At 39.4% G+C, this 17,213-nt stretch overlaps 2 protein-coding genes and 1 non-coding gene across 16 annotated transcripts in view; 1 reads left to right on the top strand and 2 right to left on the bottom strand.

Moving 5' to 3' along the window:
* Positions 1 to 7,950, bottom strand: part of TAF1D (TATA-box binding protein associated factor, RNA polymerase I subunit D) — a 12,011-nt gene extending 4,061 nt beyond the window's left edge. For 9 of the 12 annotated variants that reach the window (XM_023511517.1, XM_023511524.1, XM_023511525.1 and 6 more), the window contains exons 1-6: positions 5,487 to 5,890; positions 4,031 to 4,403; positions 2,735 to 2,910; positions 2,405 to 2,453; positions 1,895 to 2,071; positions 899 to 932 (exon numbers count right to left, since the gene is read on the bottom strand). In XM_023511517.1, coding sequence (XP_023367285.1) covers positions 1,907 to 2,071; positions 2,405 to 2,453; positions 2,735 to 2,910; positions 4,031 to 4,403; positions 5,487 to 5,557 — 834 coding nt within the window. In that variant the 5' untranslated portion in view covers positions 5,558 to 5,890 and the 3' untranslated portion in view covers positions 899 to 932; positions 1,895 to 1,906. Of the gene's footprint in view, positions 1 to 101; positions 120 to 728; positions 933 to 1,894; positions 2,072 to 2,404; positions 2,454 to 2,734; positions 2,911 to 4,030; positions 4,404 to 5,486; positions 5,891 to 7,902 lie in introns of those variants that run through there. The other 3 variants (XM_023511508.1, XM_023511546.1, XM_003781336.3) reach the window with 3 other exon arrangements.
* LOC111724669 lies at positions 1,238 to 1,364 on the bottom strand. Its single transcript, XR_002772931.1, has one exon. It is a non-coding gene; the product is annotated as a small nucleolar RNA SNORA40 (small nucleolar RNA).
* Positions 7,951 to 8,080: 130 nt separating the features above from the next.
* The window catches only part of CUNH11orf54 (chromosome unknown C11orf54 homolog), a 31,752-nt gene continuing 22,619 nt past the window's right edge, over positions 8,081 to 17,213 (top strand). Inside the window, exons 1-3 of one of the 3 annotated variants that reach the window (XM_003780823.3) lie at positions 8,081 to 8,129; positions 12,227 to 12,380; positions 16,003 to 16,101. In XM_003780823.3, coding sequence (XP_003780871.1) covers positions 12,326 to 12,380; positions 16,003 to 16,101 — 154 coding nt within the window. In that variant the 5' untranslated portion in view covers positions 8,081 to 8,129; positions 12,227 to 12,325. Of the gene's footprint in view, positions 8,209 to 12,226; positions 12,381 to 16,002; positions 16,102 to 17,213 lie in introns of all 3 variants that reach the window. The other 2 variants (XM_023511481.1, XM_023511482.1) reach the window with 2 other exon arrangements.

The following is a 17,213-nucleotide window of genomic DNA, read 5'->3' as shown; positions in this document are numbered from 1 at the left end:
AAAAAAAAAAAAAAAAAATTGGGCATGTTCTTGGGCAGTGCCTGTGGCTCAAAAGATTAGGGCACTGGCCCCATATGCCAGAGGTGGTAGGTTCAATCAAACCCAGCCCCAGCCAAAAGCTGCAAACAAACAAAAAAAGGCATTAGCAAAAATTGCCAGGTGCTCCAGAATGTTATACACTGCAAAAATAGTAATGAAGAATGAAAAATTCCTACCATTTTAATCAATACAAAAAAACTTCATGATCACATGGTAAGGATTTCCAACCAAGCTGCTTAGCCAAAGTGAGTACCATCAAGTTTAAAGTACAAGTACAAATTAATTTAAATACTGCAGTATAGGATGTGTTTTTCCCTATTAAATTCAGATTTCTGCAAATACTGTGTTAATTGAATTCTTTTCTTAGAATTGAACTACATGCTTAATTACTTAACATCAAGTATAAAATAGAGTCTAGCTGTAATTATTAAACATTACTAAGGATAAAGCAAATTATAGAATCTGCCAAATTTAGAAGATCTTGTGACTTCTGTAGTCATTTCTTTCACTGTGCTACTAAATCTTTTGCTTCAGATTATTCATCAATTCAATATATTGTATACCTCAAATGGGAAATCCATGGTTCAGATTATTGCTATAGAATAAAGTATAAATTTGGGATTCTAATGCTTGCAAGCAAACTTGCAAGCACTACAGCCACAGCACTACAAAATGTCATGAGGATTAACTTTCAGACATAAATGTCACAACTGGAATTTTATTTTTTGTAGAGATTAGATCTGGCTAAGTTACCCAGACTAGTCTCAAATTCTTGGTCTAAATTGATCCTCCATTAGGGGCCAGACAGGAGGAAGCCACATTATCAAATGTAATCTAAAAACTCACTTTTAAGGCCTACCTTCAACTGCAGACATCATGGTCAAGATAAAGGCCTTTAAGGAAAAACAAAACAAAACTATTTTGGTATGTCCACATGAAATTAGAATACTAAATTATTATAGCTGATATTTCTCTTATGTCCTACCATTTTTTTTTCTCATTTATTTAGAGTCAGGATCTTGCTGTCACCCACCATAACCCTGAAAATCCTGGGCGCAGGCAATTCTCCTGCCTCTGCCTATATAGCTAGCACAAGTACATGCCACCACACTCAAGGTTTCTAATTTTTTATGGAGAGAAATATATAAGCCACTGTGCCCTGCCAAACCCCATCACTTTCAACTATCTCAGAGAACATGATATTCCTTCTTACATGTATCAAAACTCATACTTAGCAATGAGTTCTGGGTTGCAAAAGAGGATTTTTTTTTTGCACCTGTCTCTAAGTCTTTGTCCACAGTTAGACAAAAACAAACACAAGTGCCGTCATCAATACAGTATCTACAGCATAGTAGTCTACAGTGGTTATTATCAAAATAAAGAACATGGTAGTTGAAAATAGTATTACAACTATTCTAGATATTTGGGGAAGAGAAAATTAAGTTCTCATTCAATACTAAACATCCAACAAGTCAAAACATTTCAGATACCCACAAGAAGTGTTTGATTGTTGATTTTATCTAAGATTTTCTTTTCAAAATTAGCATTTCTGCACTTGTTTCAGTGCTCAAATGACACCTGGAAGCACTTACTCAGAAAATAAGGACTGGCAAAAAATTTGCATTTTTTATTATTCATAGGTGATAATTTCTCAGCATTACCTATTTTCTTTGTGTTTTACAATTTACTAATAATTCTTATTCATTCCAAGTCTCACAAACATCACCGGTTGTTTTTAAATGTTTTTGGTTTTCTAATGTTCTTCATTAAATAATTTCTTCACCACAAGGCCAGTGTATACATCCACATTTATCTGTAGTTGTTTCTATGAAAGTCACTTCACTATACTGTTTACCTTCTTGTACATTTATGTTCCGTTCTCCTTTTCAGGCCGTGGTGTCCTCTGTCCAATGCTTCTGGCCCTTGTAGCTCTCTTTTTAGACAAAGCAGCTTCTTTAGTACCATTATTTTGTTCTAAATATACATTGATCTTCCTTGGGAAATCAGAACTTATTATGAAACTACTATCTGCCTGCATTAAAAAAAAAATAAGATACCATTAAATAACTAGAGTGGGTTAGTAAATAACCTAGAGACTACATTGGAACGTTAAAAATCCAAATTAATATCTGTTTATTTTCTCACTTGAAATCCTAATATCACATATTAAAATTTTATTTAGTATTGAAAAGCCCATGTTCTCATTAAAGTATCCAAAAAGTTAATATTTTTATTCTTGCATTTTCTAGAAAGCATTAGTTCCTGAGATTTCAAAAATTAAATGGAGTATAAGACAAAAGGAACAAGACAATTCCTCTGTACTAACTCCTATATTCCCACAATGAAACAGGGAAAAAACACTTACTCCCAAAGTGATATCACATTCACCATGTGCTGCATCCTCATCCTCTGCTCTGCAACATCAAAATGTGTCACTTAGATAACAGAACCTTCTACAATCTAATTAACTGTATACCCTGTTGTGACATATAACTGAATCAGTACTAGTCAAGGTAAACAGAAGATGACAGAATAGAGTAACCTCATGTCTTTATTAATAATCCCAACTGCCCTATTCTGTGTTCAATATTAAATCAAAGTATTAAATAAATGGTGGCAAAATACAGAGCAATGAGCAGTTAACATTAAAATTTAGGTATCTATAACCAAAGTTATTTAACATGACTCAACTTACACTGACTCTTCAATAGGAGAAATGGATCCATCATCATCCAAATACTTGTATCTACGACTATCAAAATCTTCCTTTTCTAAATCTTCACCAGCATCCATTTGGTTCAAAGATTCTTTAAGATAGTGCTCATACTTCAGTTTTTCGATATAGTTGAAAAATCCTCTTGCAACAGCTTGCTGTATGTTAAAAACACCATATTTTGTCACAGCTTTGCAAAATTAAGATTTTTTTTCATAATCCAGCAAATGTCTTCAAGAATACAAATAAGCCCCCTACTAAAGAATGAAGTAGCTATCCTCATATCACTGTTCTGTATCTGTGGACAACTCCTAATACAGAAAAAGTTCACATGGCAGTTATCATCTTACCAAGGATGTTATCAAGCACAAATCTTGTGTACTAGAATTACTAAAAGCAAAATTTCTTCTGTTTATTACAATCACCTTAAACTTAAGACATTATTAAGTATTAATCCTCTTAAGCTACAGGTTCTGGCAAGGGATTATAAATTAATATATTCACTCAAGAGCCAATGCTCAAATATTTGAATAGTCTACTGCTAAGTATTGAGTATTTTATCAGATAATTCTACCAGAAAACAGGCTTTAAGAAAAGATCAACTGAACACAAATGAATATGTAAATTTAACTTTAAAACTGCAAAAAAGTTATGAGTTTCAGGGTTTAAAGAGCTGGGATAGGATGAAGTCAAGAGATTTTTATACTGTATAAGCAGTCTTAGAGCATTCTGAAAATTCAGCAAAGGTAATTTTAACTGAAGAGATGCACAAATTAAGATTCCACCCAGAGGGCCTGGTGTGGTGGCTCACACCTGTAATCCTAGCACTCTGGGAGACCAAGGCCCATGGATTGCTTGAGCTCAGGATTTCAAGAGCTGCCTGACCAAGTCTCTAAAAATAACTAGGTGTTGCGCTGGGTGCCTGTAGTCCCGGCTACTTGGAAAGCTGAGGCAAGAGGATCGCTTGAGCCCAGGAGTTTGACGTTGCTGTGAGCTGTGATGCCACAGGCATCCTACCAAGGGTCATGGGTGGTGACAAAGTGAGACTATCTCAAAAAACAACAAAAAAACCCAGATTCTACCCAGAAACTGCAATGACATTTGACCTAAAGGACTGAATAGACTTCAGAAGTCAGAGTAGACGAGTATTATCAAAATTGCAAACTGTTTGTTTTTTAATGACAGCCTGGAAAGAATTGATAGACCAATTCTAAAAGTGGCAAAGTATCATTTAAAACATTTTAGCTGTGAGTATCCATATATATTATACTGACTCACCTCATAAGTTAAAATTTTTCTCCAAGGTAATGGTTTTCCTTCATTCTCTGATTCCACAAATGGGAACCCAGGTCCTTTGTTAAATAGTTTCTTATCTGTTCGTGAACTTCTTGTATTTTTCCTTCCTTTTGGTCTTCCCCTTTTTCTTCCTGTTGGTTTGTATTTCCTCTTTTTACGTTTATGTTTCCTATTCTTATATCTATCAAAAATAGCTTTTAAAGTCACTGGTTCTATAGATGAGTCACTTGATGAATCTCTTGCTTCAACACTTTCAGGCAAAGGAACAAATTTTCTAATGGAGCTTCTTTGCCTCTGTTTAGGTGAGTAAGGAACACACTGTGTTGTAAATAAGCTGCTACCAGAAGAGTTATCACTAGAAAAATGGGAAAATTAATGTCATCTTTTTGTCTTACTGAATAATCATTACTAATAATAATCCCAAATGTATATTTCTTCCAGGACTAACATAGGAATTAACATGCCTGGAATTAAAAATTGTTTAGAGAGGCCTGACTCAAGCAGCTAAGGCGCTAACTACATACACCTGAGCTGGTGGGTTCAAATCCATCCCTGGCCCACCAAACAATGACGCTGCAACCAAAAAATAGCTGGGGTTGTGGCGGACACCTGTGGTCCCAGCTACTTGGGAGGCGGAGGCAAGAGAATCGCTTGAGCCCAAGAGTTGGAGGTTCCTATGAGCTGTGATGTCACAGCACTCTAGCCAGGGCGACAGCTTGAGAGGCTCTATCTCAAAAAAAAACCTCAGTACCATTGAAGCCTGACCTCCCAATCTAAAATGGCCCATAATCTCCTAACACTTTTTTTTTTTTTGAGACACAATCTCAAGCTGTTCGCTGTGGGTACAGTACTCATGCCATCATAGCTCACAGCAGCCTCAAACCCTGGACTCAAGAAATACTCTAAAAATACACATTTTTAGTAGAGATGAGGTCTCACTTTTTGCCCAGACTGGTCTCCAACTCATGAGCTCAAGCGATCCATCCCCCTTGGCCTCCCAGAGTGCTAGGACTGCAGGCATGCGCCTGGCCTTATCATAACACTTATTAAATACTGAAATTTTACTTTCAAGATTATAATCTCCACAAATGCTGTTTGCTTCCCTGCTAACAGGCTCTACTAAAAATAAAACAAACCCACTAAACATGAACAGTACACTTTAGTCTTGAAGAGTTATCAAAATGACCCAGATAACATACTGTTTTCCCTAAGCTAAGAATGTTTTCCACTATAATATAATCAGATGTTGACTTAAAAGTACTTTTTTTTTTTTGGTAGCTTTTGGCCAGGGCTGGTAATCTGGTCTTCCTTCTTTACCGAATCCAGCAAATTAACCAACCTGTACTGTCACCCAGTAGATATAATTTACACTTTTCTGTAAATTCAAATACAGTATATATTATTGAATATACTAAGTTTATCAGTAAAAATCACTTACCTTTGATTTTCAATTTCCATAGATGAATCCAAGGTCACCTTGTCAAGAGAATCCATTCCTGACTCACTCATCACTTGCTTTCTTTTAATTTTTTGTTTTCTGAAATCATGTAATTTGGTAAATGTGATAGAGCCTCTTTAAGTACGTACATGTTGATGCACATAGCTATTAACTAGAAAATTCAATGCAGTCAGACTATGCCACCCCATGTGAATTTAGGCAAAAACCATTTATAAGGATTTTAAGCTTTTCTAGAGCAGTCCACTTTAAGAGCAATCTCTAACGAAATGCTACAAACTGCATTCACAGCTTCTCCTTCAGTTTTTACACTCTAAACCCACTCAATGCAATGACATTCCAGAAAAGTACTCATCACAGCTCACAGCAACCTCAAACCCCTGGACTTAAGGGATCCTCTTGCCTCAGCCTCCCAAGTGGCTAGGACCACAGGTGTCCACCACAACACTGAGTATTTTTAGAGATGGGGTCTCCCTCTTGCTCAGGCTCCTCTCAAACTCCTGAGTTCAGGCAATCCACCCACCCCGGCCTCCCAGAGTAGTAGGATTACAGGCCTAAGCTACCACACCCAGCCCCCAAAGCAATCTTTTAAGAGCAAATAAAAAATGGTTTTATTGCTAATGTACAATTATAATAATGCAAGAGGGTGAACATAAAGTTCATGTGAAAATTACTATGTTACAACTATTTTAAATTGCACGTGAACTTTATGTCCACCCTGTATGATGGCTAAGAAAAGTTCTTATACAGAAAACCACAAAAGACATAGACCCTTTGCATACCAGAAAAATTATCTCCATTTAATAGATAAGGATCCTTTGAACACAGTAGTTTGGGACCAGCCTGAACAAGAAGCATCCTGTCTCCACTAAATAGAAAAATTAGACATGCGTCCCACTGGGTGCCTGTAGTCCCAGCTACTCAGGAGGCTGAGAGGGAGGAGGATACTTTGAGCCCAGGAGTTTCAGGTTGCTATAAGCTAGGTTGACACCAGGGCACTTTAGGCTGGGGCAACAGAGTGGGAGTCTTGTCTTCAAAACCCACAAAAACAGTGTTAGAGCTACTACCTCCTTCATATTTACTCCCAGTTTTAAGTAACTTAACCATCTTCCTCGTCACATCTTTGCCATTACAGCTGCAAAAGCAGAGTTCTGAATTGTCTACCTTTTCAATTAAAAACTAAAACTACAAAGATTCTATGTCTTCATCTCCATGTGAATATAGAACAGTCAATAAAAAGAAAAATTAAAAGTAACTATTTCAGTATTTCATCTCCTTTAGTCATTCTTTTTGTATTTTCCTTAGCCATACTTGCGAGATCGACATAGAGTCCTAACCAATCCTGACAAATTAGCAAAATATTTCAAATATACGGAAACAGTAAGGTTTGCCAAATGCCCAATGGCTCGATATTGTAATTTCCTGGGATAATTTATTAGCTTTCTTAAATAAAAAGTCTAAGAACTAAGCATCAATTGCTAAAAAAGTAAAACAATTTGGTCCAGTGGCACTAATGGTTTGACGTTATTAGATTTTTTTTTAGACAGAATTTCATTATGTCACCCTCGGTAGAGTGCCGTGGCGTCACAGCTCACAGCAACTTCCAACTCTTGGGGGGGGCTTAGCCATTCTCTTGCCTCAGCCTCCCGAGTACCTGGTACTACAAGCACCTACCACAATGCCCGGCTAATTTCTGTTGCAGTTGTCATTGTTTAGCAGGCCCAGGCTCGGTTCGAACCCGCCACCCTTGGTGTTTGTGGCTGGCGCCGTAACCTCTGTGCTACCGGCGCGGAGCCACGTTGTTAAGATTTTTTTATAAAAAAATAGATTATTAAAATTAAGCTGGCTCAAAAACCACTTTTTCGGAACCAGTTTGTTAAGTATTCCTCCTCAAAGGTTGCTTCCTCTTCTGGGATTCCGCGGTTTTCAGAGGCCACGTGGCCAGATAGCCACAGGTACAGACAGTGGCTAAAGCACTGGTGACCTCGTCAAGTCTCTCTGGGTAGCAAAACCACGCAAGGAAAAGGGAACCAACGATGGTTACCTCACTTGCGAAGACTGAATTAGCATTTAACTTGTGTACAATACATTTTAACAGCTACATCTCAGACACAACGAACTAAGCATCCACGCGGGCCTCAGTCACCCGCAGGCCCACGGCCCGATCCTCGGAACCACGCGGGGGAAACCCAGCGCAGCACGGGCCGCCATGTTCTCTCCGCTCCCCGCCCAGGCCGCTCGCACCAGGGGCCGCCATAGCCCGGGCCCGGCCGCGCGCTTGCTGCTCGCAGCCCAAGCCTCGGCCCAGGATGCCCGACTGACTCGGTGCAGGAGTCCCTGGAGGAGCGTACCCGCCACCCTCCCGACCTCAAATCCACCAGACCCAAAATCGGCCTACCTTCTCCAACTGCGCCGAAGTAAAGACCGAACCGCCTCCACCACCCAGCTAATAGTGGAGCTGAAGTCTCGCGCGAGAATTTAGCTCCCGGGAAGAAGGGCGGAGAAGACGTGCGGCGCGGGGGGCGGGGCGTGGTGAAGAGGGCGTGGCCTCGGGTTCGGCTTAAAGGGGGCGGAGGCGGGGCGGCAGAGGTTGGGGTCCAGGTGTCGGTTTCCCGGACTTCCTCGGTGAGTGGAATGGCGTCGAGCCTTTCGGCGAACGACTAACGGAAATTCGGCTGTTAATTGAGCAGAATGGGTATGCACTGTAAGGAAACAGCCTCTCAGCCCGGTTTGTTTCTGGTGTGCTCGCACTTGCTGAGCTGTGGACTGGCTTTCTGAAACCTGGCTCGGGGTGTGGGTGTGGGGGGCCGTTTGTGTTTTGCCATGCTCTACTTTTGCCTTCAGAAATCTCTTCTGTTTTGAAATATTGAGGAATGCTCATACTGTGACCGTGAACTCCAAATGTGTAACCTTTGTCCTGGATGCCAGTGTCACTACATCGCACACCCAGTTGTCCTCCCCACCTTTGGACTTGTTTTGGTTGCTCAGCCTTTCGCTAAGGGTCTGCCTCTTGCGGGTTGGTTTAACAAATCACCCGAGAAGCCAACTGGAAGTTTTTTCTGCCCATTTCCCCGCCCCGTCCTCCCATAAGTTCCCTGACCCATTACTGAGTTAAAAGACAATGTTAACTAGTTTTAACGGGGTTTCCGCCAAAAGTAATCTGAAAAACGAATAAACTCATTTAATATTTTTCCACTTTCAGACCTGTTATCATATGATAAACCAGCAAAACTTTCTGGTTCTAATTTATAGATAACATCATTTTAGGATTGGACAGGCTTTGCAGTAATCTGGTCTCTTTACCCAGTTTTGCTCCAATATAAGAACAATTCCGGGGATAAAAAATTCTGAACCTGCTAGGCGCTATGGCTCATGCCACTAATCCTAGCACTCTGGGAGGCCAAGGCGGGTGGATTGTTTGAACTCAGAAGTTCAAGACCGGCCAGAGCAAGATCCGGTCTCTAAAAACAGCCGGGAGTTGTGGCGGGCGCCTGTAGTCCTAGGTCCTTGGGAGGATGAGGCAAGAGAATCACTATAGCTAAAGAGTTTAAGGTTGCTGTGAGCTTATCATATCATGGCACTCTACTTAGGGGACTGAGACTCTGTCTCAAAAAAAAAAAAAAAAATCCAGTCCTATAGGCCACTCACTTCATTCACAGGATCTGTGCAATGACTGTAAGCTCCACATCATAATCACATCTTATTCACTGCAATATTCAAGAACAGGCCCACCTGTGTAATTTGTGGAGCTCAGTGCAAAATAAAAATGCAAGGTCCTTTGTTCAAAGAGGAGGGAAAAGAACCATGACAGGTACTAAAATAGAGCTTTCCACTGTGGTAGTGCTTTCGACTAGTCATGGTGTTTTTTATTAGCATAAATTGTACCTTTTACTTTACATTGCGCCTGACCAATTAATTAAATCGGGAGGGTGAATATTGTTTGCCTCCCATCTGTCCCAAGGCTTTACATCTGGAGCCACTCTGAGTTTATGGGAGAACCTTTTTAACTCCTTTCTCCTATCACTTTAACTCCAAACTCTCCACACCTGCTATACACACGTTAAATATGTGCATACTGTACTGGCATACTGCCACGAATACATCACATTTTAAACCAGTTATGCAAGCTGCAGCCTCTAAGATTTGGACTTTGTTTCTATTTTGGTGGGGATGTAGAACAAGCAAAAATAACCCATCTTTTTTTTTTTAGAGATTGTAAAGGGTATAAATTAAGATTATATTTGAATTTTAACTTGAGTTCTTTTCCTACTGTAAGCAAAAATATCTAAAGTGCTTTTTTTTTAATTGAATGTGCTATTCATTGTGCAGATTTTGAATGTTCATAAATAAGTTAGTATCTGCTGGTTGCCTGATACAGTATGTGATAAAATGTTAGCAATCAGGAAATCTGGGTGAAGAGTATATAAGAATTATTTGTGTGTAATATCTGTCAATCTGAAATTATTTCAAAAGAAGTTAAAATACCTCATTCCTGAACAATTATAGACTATTCAAGTCAAAACTATAAGGTAACTGAAGTATGCTTATTTAGGATTTGGGCCTCATTTTCAGCAGTTATTTATATTTGGGAGATCAGATTATGTATATTAAATAAAAGAATAATAAAAGCTGGTATTTGATAAAGTGCTAAAGTAAAGTCAGAACCTAAATGTATGCAGTAGCATGTTTGCAGAGGATTATGTTGTTGGAAAGTATCACCAAAACTAGAAACCCAGTTTCTAGGAAACCTGTGAAAATTTAAAATTTAAAAATTTGGAAAAATGGCTCAGCGCCTATAGCTCAAGCGGCTAAGGTGCCAGCCACATAGACCAGAGCTGGCGGGTTCAAATGGTTCAAATGTAGCCTGGGCCTGCCAAACAATAAGTATAACCAAAAAATAGTTGGTCATTGTGGCGGGCACCTGTGGTCCCAGCTACTTGGGAGGCTGAGGCAGAGAATCACTTAAACCCAGGAGTTGGAGGTTGCCGTGAGCTGTGATGCAGGGTGACAGCTTAAGGCTCTGTCTCAAAAAAATAAATAAAAATTAAAAATTTGGAAAATTAAAAAATTATTTTGGAAGAATATTTTCTCAAATGATGCTGAAAGAGCACTTTTCACTTGCTGGTGAAACATGTTACAGCCAGAGACTATTCAGATTAATGAGATGTTCTATTCATTTTAATGAAAGAAAAATTGTAACGAGAACTACAAGGGTGCTCTTTGAATTGCCTGGAAGAGTTTTGTCTGTATTCCTTGTTGTGATTGGTGTAGAGTGGGATTCCCCCACCCACCTCAAATTACTTTTTTTTCCCCCTTCCTTTTATTCATCTCCCTCTGCTTGCACACTTCATCAACTGCATGCTTGAGGTAAGATACTAAACTCTGTGTATGGATACCTACTTACTAAAAACATGCTAAGTATACTTTATAATATCAAATTATAATGGGTTAGAGTATCAGAATAATGGATCTTTATTTTTTAAATGAAAATAAAAAGTTTGAATTTCAGAAGCTAATCATTCCATAGAAGTTTCCATTCCTATTAATAATTTAAATTTTTTATCAGAAAAGTAATAGTTGGGCCAGGAGCAGTGACTCACACTTGTAATCCTAGCAATCTGGGACACTGAGGGGGTGAGAGTGGATTGCCTTGAGCTCATGGGCTCAAGACCAGCCTGAGCAAGAGCAAGACCCTGTCTCTAAAATTAGCCAAGGTGTTGTGGAGAGCGCCCGTAGTCCCAGCTACTTGGGAGGCTGAGGCAAGAGAATCACATGAGCCCAAGAGTTTGAGGTTGGTGTGAGCTATAATGTTACAGCACTCCACAGTGGGTGAAAAAATGAGACTCAGTCTCAAAAAAAAAGAAAAAAAGTATAACTTGTTTAATGTTTAGCCTAAATATCAAATATGGAATAGAAAACACAAATTATTAGAAATACATGAGCGTCCTCTACATACTGTTATTTACAACCATTTAAACACTGCTTTAAGATCTGTATTCCTTATACCAACCATTAAAAAATTCCCTGTTGGCTCAGCACCTATAGCTCAACCGGCTAAGGCGCCAGCCACCTACACCTAAGGTGGCGGGTTCGAATCCCCAGCCCGGACCCGCCAAACAACAATGACGGCTGCAACCAAAAAATAGCCGGGCGTTGTGGCCGGCGCCTGTGGTCCCAGCTACTTGGGAGGCGGAGGCAGGAGACTCACTTGAGCCCAGGAGTTGGAGGTTGCTGTGAGCTGTAATGCCATGGCACTCTGCCCAGGGGGACAGCGTGAGGCTCTGTCTCCAAAAAAAAAAAAAAAAAATTCCTTGTTGAATGCAGACATACGACTACAGAAAATGAATCATATGTGCCTGCTTGGTTTGATGTTTCCTCTTGTCAACCTATTTTAAATGTTAACCATTTAAAGTATCAGTATTAAAAGAGGTCATTTGCCCGTTCTTAACTTGAGTCTTAAATGCTAGAAATGAGAAACCTAAATGCTAACCAGGTTTAGTGGTAGGTGCGTTAATCTCAGCCACTAGAAGGAGGCTTGAGGTGCGAAGATACCCTGAGGGCAGCAGTTCAGACCACCCTGGACAGAATTGAGAAACCTCTTTAAAACAAACAAACAAACCAAAACCCAGAAAACAACTAAATGCCCTTTTGCCTTCCTTACGTGTCTCTCTTTTTTTATTTTGTTTTCTTCTCCTTATGTGTCTCTTAATGTTCCCTTCCAGAGGAGCAACTGTTCATGCTGAGATAACAGCAACCCTGAACTCCTGTGATAATTAACCAAGAATCACTTTATTTGTACAACCTCACTTACGAAGAAGAAAATGGCTTTTGCTGAGTTTTCTTTTCATGTGCCAAGTCTGGAGGAGCTTGCTGGAGGTAAAAATAATAACTTTTAATTTTTAAAAATTCTAAGAGAAATATTTCTAAGGATTCCAAGATATGTTATGTCTTGCTACTTACCTATATTGTATAAAAATACTTCTGATACAGAATTCATTTTCCACTTCAGTATCTGTTCTATATTATTTTTATTGAGAAAGTCTAAAATTCTTTCCCTCCAAAAAAAGTAAACTCACCATTTGTAGATTCTTCATGATACCAATTTTACAGGATAAAAACAACTACTATACTAATCTGATATTTAAGTATGTGTGATTCCCAAAGAGTTGCATAATTTTGCTTTAACTTTTTATCAGTTACAATATTTTTAAAACATACAACCTAATGTGTATTTAACATGTTCCCAATATATCCCTTTTCTCCCCTCTCCCTATGTCAGACTCCCTATGCTGGCGAACTTGCCTAGATTTTTCTGTGTATATTTTTATATATTTTACCTTGTTCAAATGAGAATTTAAGGCAACTTCCCAAGGTAAATTGAAAGGAAGGAAGATGGATTTTTTAAAGGGAAAACAAAAATAGGGACATGAGGCTTGGCGCTAGCACAGTGGTTATGGCGCTAGCCACAAACACTCAGGGTGGCCCAGCCCAGGCCAGCTAAACAACTACAACAACAACAACAAAAGAGAATCCCTTAAGCCCAAGAGTTTTAGGTTGCTGTGAGCTGTGACATTTTAGCACTCTACCGAGGGTGACAAACTGAAACTCTGTTTCAAAAAAAAAAAAAAACAAGAACATGGGCATCATGGCACATGCCTGCATTTCTGGTTACTCAGGAAGCTAAGGAAGCAGGATCACTTGAGCCCAGGAGATTGAGGCTGTAGTAAGCCTCAATTAGAATTGTAACACTCCACTTCAGCCTGGGCAACAGAGCAAAATCCTGTCTTTAAAATAGAATTATAATAAAAAATGATGCCAGGAATAGTACTAATGCAAAACCATCAGACTATTGACTTTTGGCAGCCTTTAGGGTCTAGTATCTACAGAACCTTCCCTTATTTTTCAAAAGTGTGTTATCCTGGTACATCATCTGTCCTGATAAGATCAGTGTTAAGAAATGTATGCATTTTTTGCTTTCTTGTGGCTTTCCTCTTATAACCTTCTTGGTTTTGCCCTACATTAAGTGCTGGCTCTTAAGCAATCTGTGTTGCTAGTATTCTTTGGCCTGTATTTCTGTTCTATCAGTCTGTCTTCCCTGATAAAATAGGACAGGTAGGGATATTTTGGGGGGGGGGTGCCTTTTTAGAACCTCTTTTCACTTCCACGTTTCTGTTTCTCTTCTATGGGTACAGTATCTAGTACAAAATAGAAATGTTGTACAAGTTTTTGGCTTAGAATTTATTTTTTACTTTTACTGAAAAGCTTATGGCGAGAACTTAGTCCATTTGTAATTGGTAAAAAATAGCTTTTGCTATATATTTCCACTACAAATCTTATATATTCATAAGCTCACAGTCATTTGTTTAGGTAGGGGGATTTTCTAATCAATATGCTTTTTAATCAAAATATCTGGTATGGAATGTTATATGGCCAGATTTAGGATGAATTTATGTTCTTAGAGTCTGATTCTAAAAGACTGAACTAATGGCTGATACTACTTTGAGAAAATTTTTTTGGAGAGAGAGCCTCAAGCTGTCGCCCTGGGTAGAGTGCAGAGGCATCACAGCTCACAGCAACCTCCAACTCCTGGGCTTAAGCAATTCTCTTGGCTCAGCCTCCCAAGTATCTTAGGTGCCTGCCACAATGCCCAGCAATTTTTTTTTGGTTGTAGTTATCATTGTTGTTTGGCAGACCCAGGCTGGATTCAAACCTGCCAGCTCTGGTGTATGTGGCTGGCGCCTTAGCTGCTTGAGCTACAGGTGCTGAGCCTACTATCAGAAATTTTGTAAGAACTTTTGATGCTTAAAAGTTACTCTTTTATGTTTATAACTGAGTCTGTGGCACCTTGAATGAAAATCATATCTTGTTTGATTTATTAACTGTGAGGTACCTATTCTTTTTACATTTGTATTGAGGTATAACATATCTGCAGTAAAGTACACCTATCTTTTTGTTTGTTTGTTTGAGACAGTCTCACTATGTCATCCTTGGTAGGGTACCGTGGCATCACAGCTCATAGCAACCTCAAACTCTTGGGCTTAAGTGATTCTTTTGCCTCAGCCACACAAGGAGCTGGGACTACAGGCACCCACCACAACACCCGGTTAAAGTACACTAATCTTAAGTGTACAGCTTGATAAATGTTAGAATCTGGTTACCATCCGGAGCAAAATATAAAATATTTCCAATATCCCAGAAGCTTCCTTGGTGCGCCTTCCCCGTCAATATCTATACCTCAAGAGGTGACTACCATGCTGACTTCAGTCACTTAGATCACTTGCCTGTTTTGAATTACATAAAATGAAGTCATACAGAATATACTCTTTTGTATCTGGCTTCTTTTGCTCAACAATTTCTTTATTTTGTCTGGGCAAGGTGGCTTGTCTATAATCCTAGCATTCTGGGAGGCTGAGGCATGTGGATTGGCTCAGATCACAGTTCGAGACCAGCCTGAGCAAGAGCAAGACCCTGTCTCTAAAAATAGCCAGGGGTGGTGGAGGCTTCTGTAGTCCCACCTACTCTACTTGTAGGCTGAGGCAAGAGAATTGCTTGAGCCTGAGAGTTTGAGGTTGCTGTCAGCTATGATGTCACAGCACTCTACCAAGGGTGACAAAGTGAAACTGTTTCCAAAAAAAAATATTTTCACTGAAGTTCTTGCATGTGATTGATTGCTTTTTTTTTTTTTTTTTTTTTTGAGATAGAGCCTCAAGCTGTCGCCCTGGGTATAGTGCTGTGGCATTACAGCTTACAGCAACTTCCAACTCCTGAGTTTAAGCGATTCTCTTGCGTCAGCCTCCCCAGTAGCTGGGACTACAGGTGCCCACCACAACGCCTGGCTATTTTTTGGTTGCAGCATCATTGTTGTTTGGCAGGCCTGGGCTGGATTTGAACCCGCCAGCTCTGGTGTATGTGGCTGGCACCTTAGCTGCTTGAGCTACAGGCGCTGAGCCCATGTGATTGCTTTTTAAACAGTTTAAGTGTTTACATTTCAGTGTGTTTTTTTGTTTTGTTTTGAGACAGTTTTACCTTGGTAAAGTGATTGTCTTGCCTCAGCCTCTAGAGTAGCTGAGACTGTAGGTACCCACCACAGTACCTGGCTATTTTTAGACATGGGGTCTCACTCTGGCTCAGGCAATCTACCTGCCTTGGCCTCCTATATCAGTATGTTTTTGTAATCTCTTCCCCAAAAGGAAGGTGGTCCCTACACAACTGGAAAATGTGTTTAAAAAAATTAAAAAGAAGGTGGTCTTCACCTGAGTACAGTCTGCATATCTTTAATGGTCTGTAATCACCGTAGGTGAGTTATGTTTTGGCCTACTTATTAGACATAATAAATCATAAGCATATCTAATTATATTCCTGTGTAAGACCTCAACCCCTTTTTATCACCCAAGTTTAGATTGGGAGTATGATACACAGAAAAGTTGAGGAAAGATTTGACATGTGGCAGCCAAATGTTTACTTTCTGTTAAATAATCATTTTCTTTGTCTTTATTAGTTATGCAGAAAGGACTGAAAGATAACTTTGCAGATGTCCAGGTCTCTATAGTTGATTGCCCTGACTTGACTAAGGAACCATTTACCTTTCCCGTAAAAGGTAAGTCAGTTTTTGCAATTAGTGTTTTTTCAGTTGTAATCTTTTTCTGAAACCAGAATTATTTTTAAGGGTCATTTTAAATTATCTACAAATAAAGGATACTGTCAGAACTTTTAGGGTAAATCGTACTTAATTTCTGTGCTTACCGTTTTCTGATATTGGTCAAATTTCATTTTATACTCTGTGGGAAAAGATTGTGTTTTATGTACTTTTGTAAACTGCATAGGTTAATAGACATTGAATAGACTAGAATTAGTCTGTACACAGTGGTCCATGTTTGTAATCCTAGTACTTTGGGAGGCTGAAATGAGGGGAGTGTTTGAGGCTAGGAGCTTGAGACCAACCTGGGCAACATAGGGAGACCCTGTCTCAACAAAAAAGGAAAAAAAATAGCCAGGTGTGGTGGCACATGCCTGTAGTCCCAACTACGTGGGAAGCTGAGGCAGGAGGATCCTTTGAACTCAGGCATTGGAGGTTGCGGTGAACTATGATGTTACCATGGCATTCTAGCTCAGGCAACAGAGCGACACCCTGTCTCAAAAAATAAAATGAGATCCTAGCTTGTCATTTTTTATCACATAAAAGTTTTTAAGTGCTCAGGTGATTTATGGAAACTTATTTTAATGTGTATGTTTTTATTTAAAACCAAAAGGAATCTTAAAAGCCTTGTATTTATTTGAATCATGTATGAAATATTTATTACCCTTAACAAATTTGCCAAGTGGTCAATCACCGTTTGAAGTGAGAAGGAAGGGAAATTAAGATGGGTCACCAGGAGGAGATCGTGTGGTTGTCAGCTCAACCTGCTTCTGCAGAAGTGGAAACAAAGCCAAAAAAGGCAGCAGCGAGTGATAAATCTTCAGACAAAAAAGTTCAACGGAAAGGGAAAAGGGGAGCAAAGGGAAAACAGATTGAAGTGGCTAACCAAGAAAATAAAGATTTACCTGCAAAAAATGGAGAAACTAAAACTGAGGAGCGTCCAGCCACCAATGAAGCAAGAGAGAAAGAAGGCAAGTCTGATTAACATCACACACCCTATCTTTTCAGTCGTCCCTGTCTCCCTTCTTTTTTTTTTTTTTTTTTGAGACAGAGCCTCAAGCTGTCAACCTGGG

This window comes from Otolemur garnettii, unplaced genomic scaffold (assembly GCF_000181295.1).
Source record: "Otolemur garnettii isolate 467f Iridium unplaced genomic scaffold, OtoGar3 scaffold00001, whole genome shotgun sequence".
Taxonomy (NCBI): Eukaryota; Metazoa; Chordata; class Mammalia; order Primates; family Galagidae; genus Otolemur; species Otolemur garnettii.
Note: the sequence above shows the minus strand (reverse complement) of the source record. Positions and strands in the feature narration are given on the sequence as shown.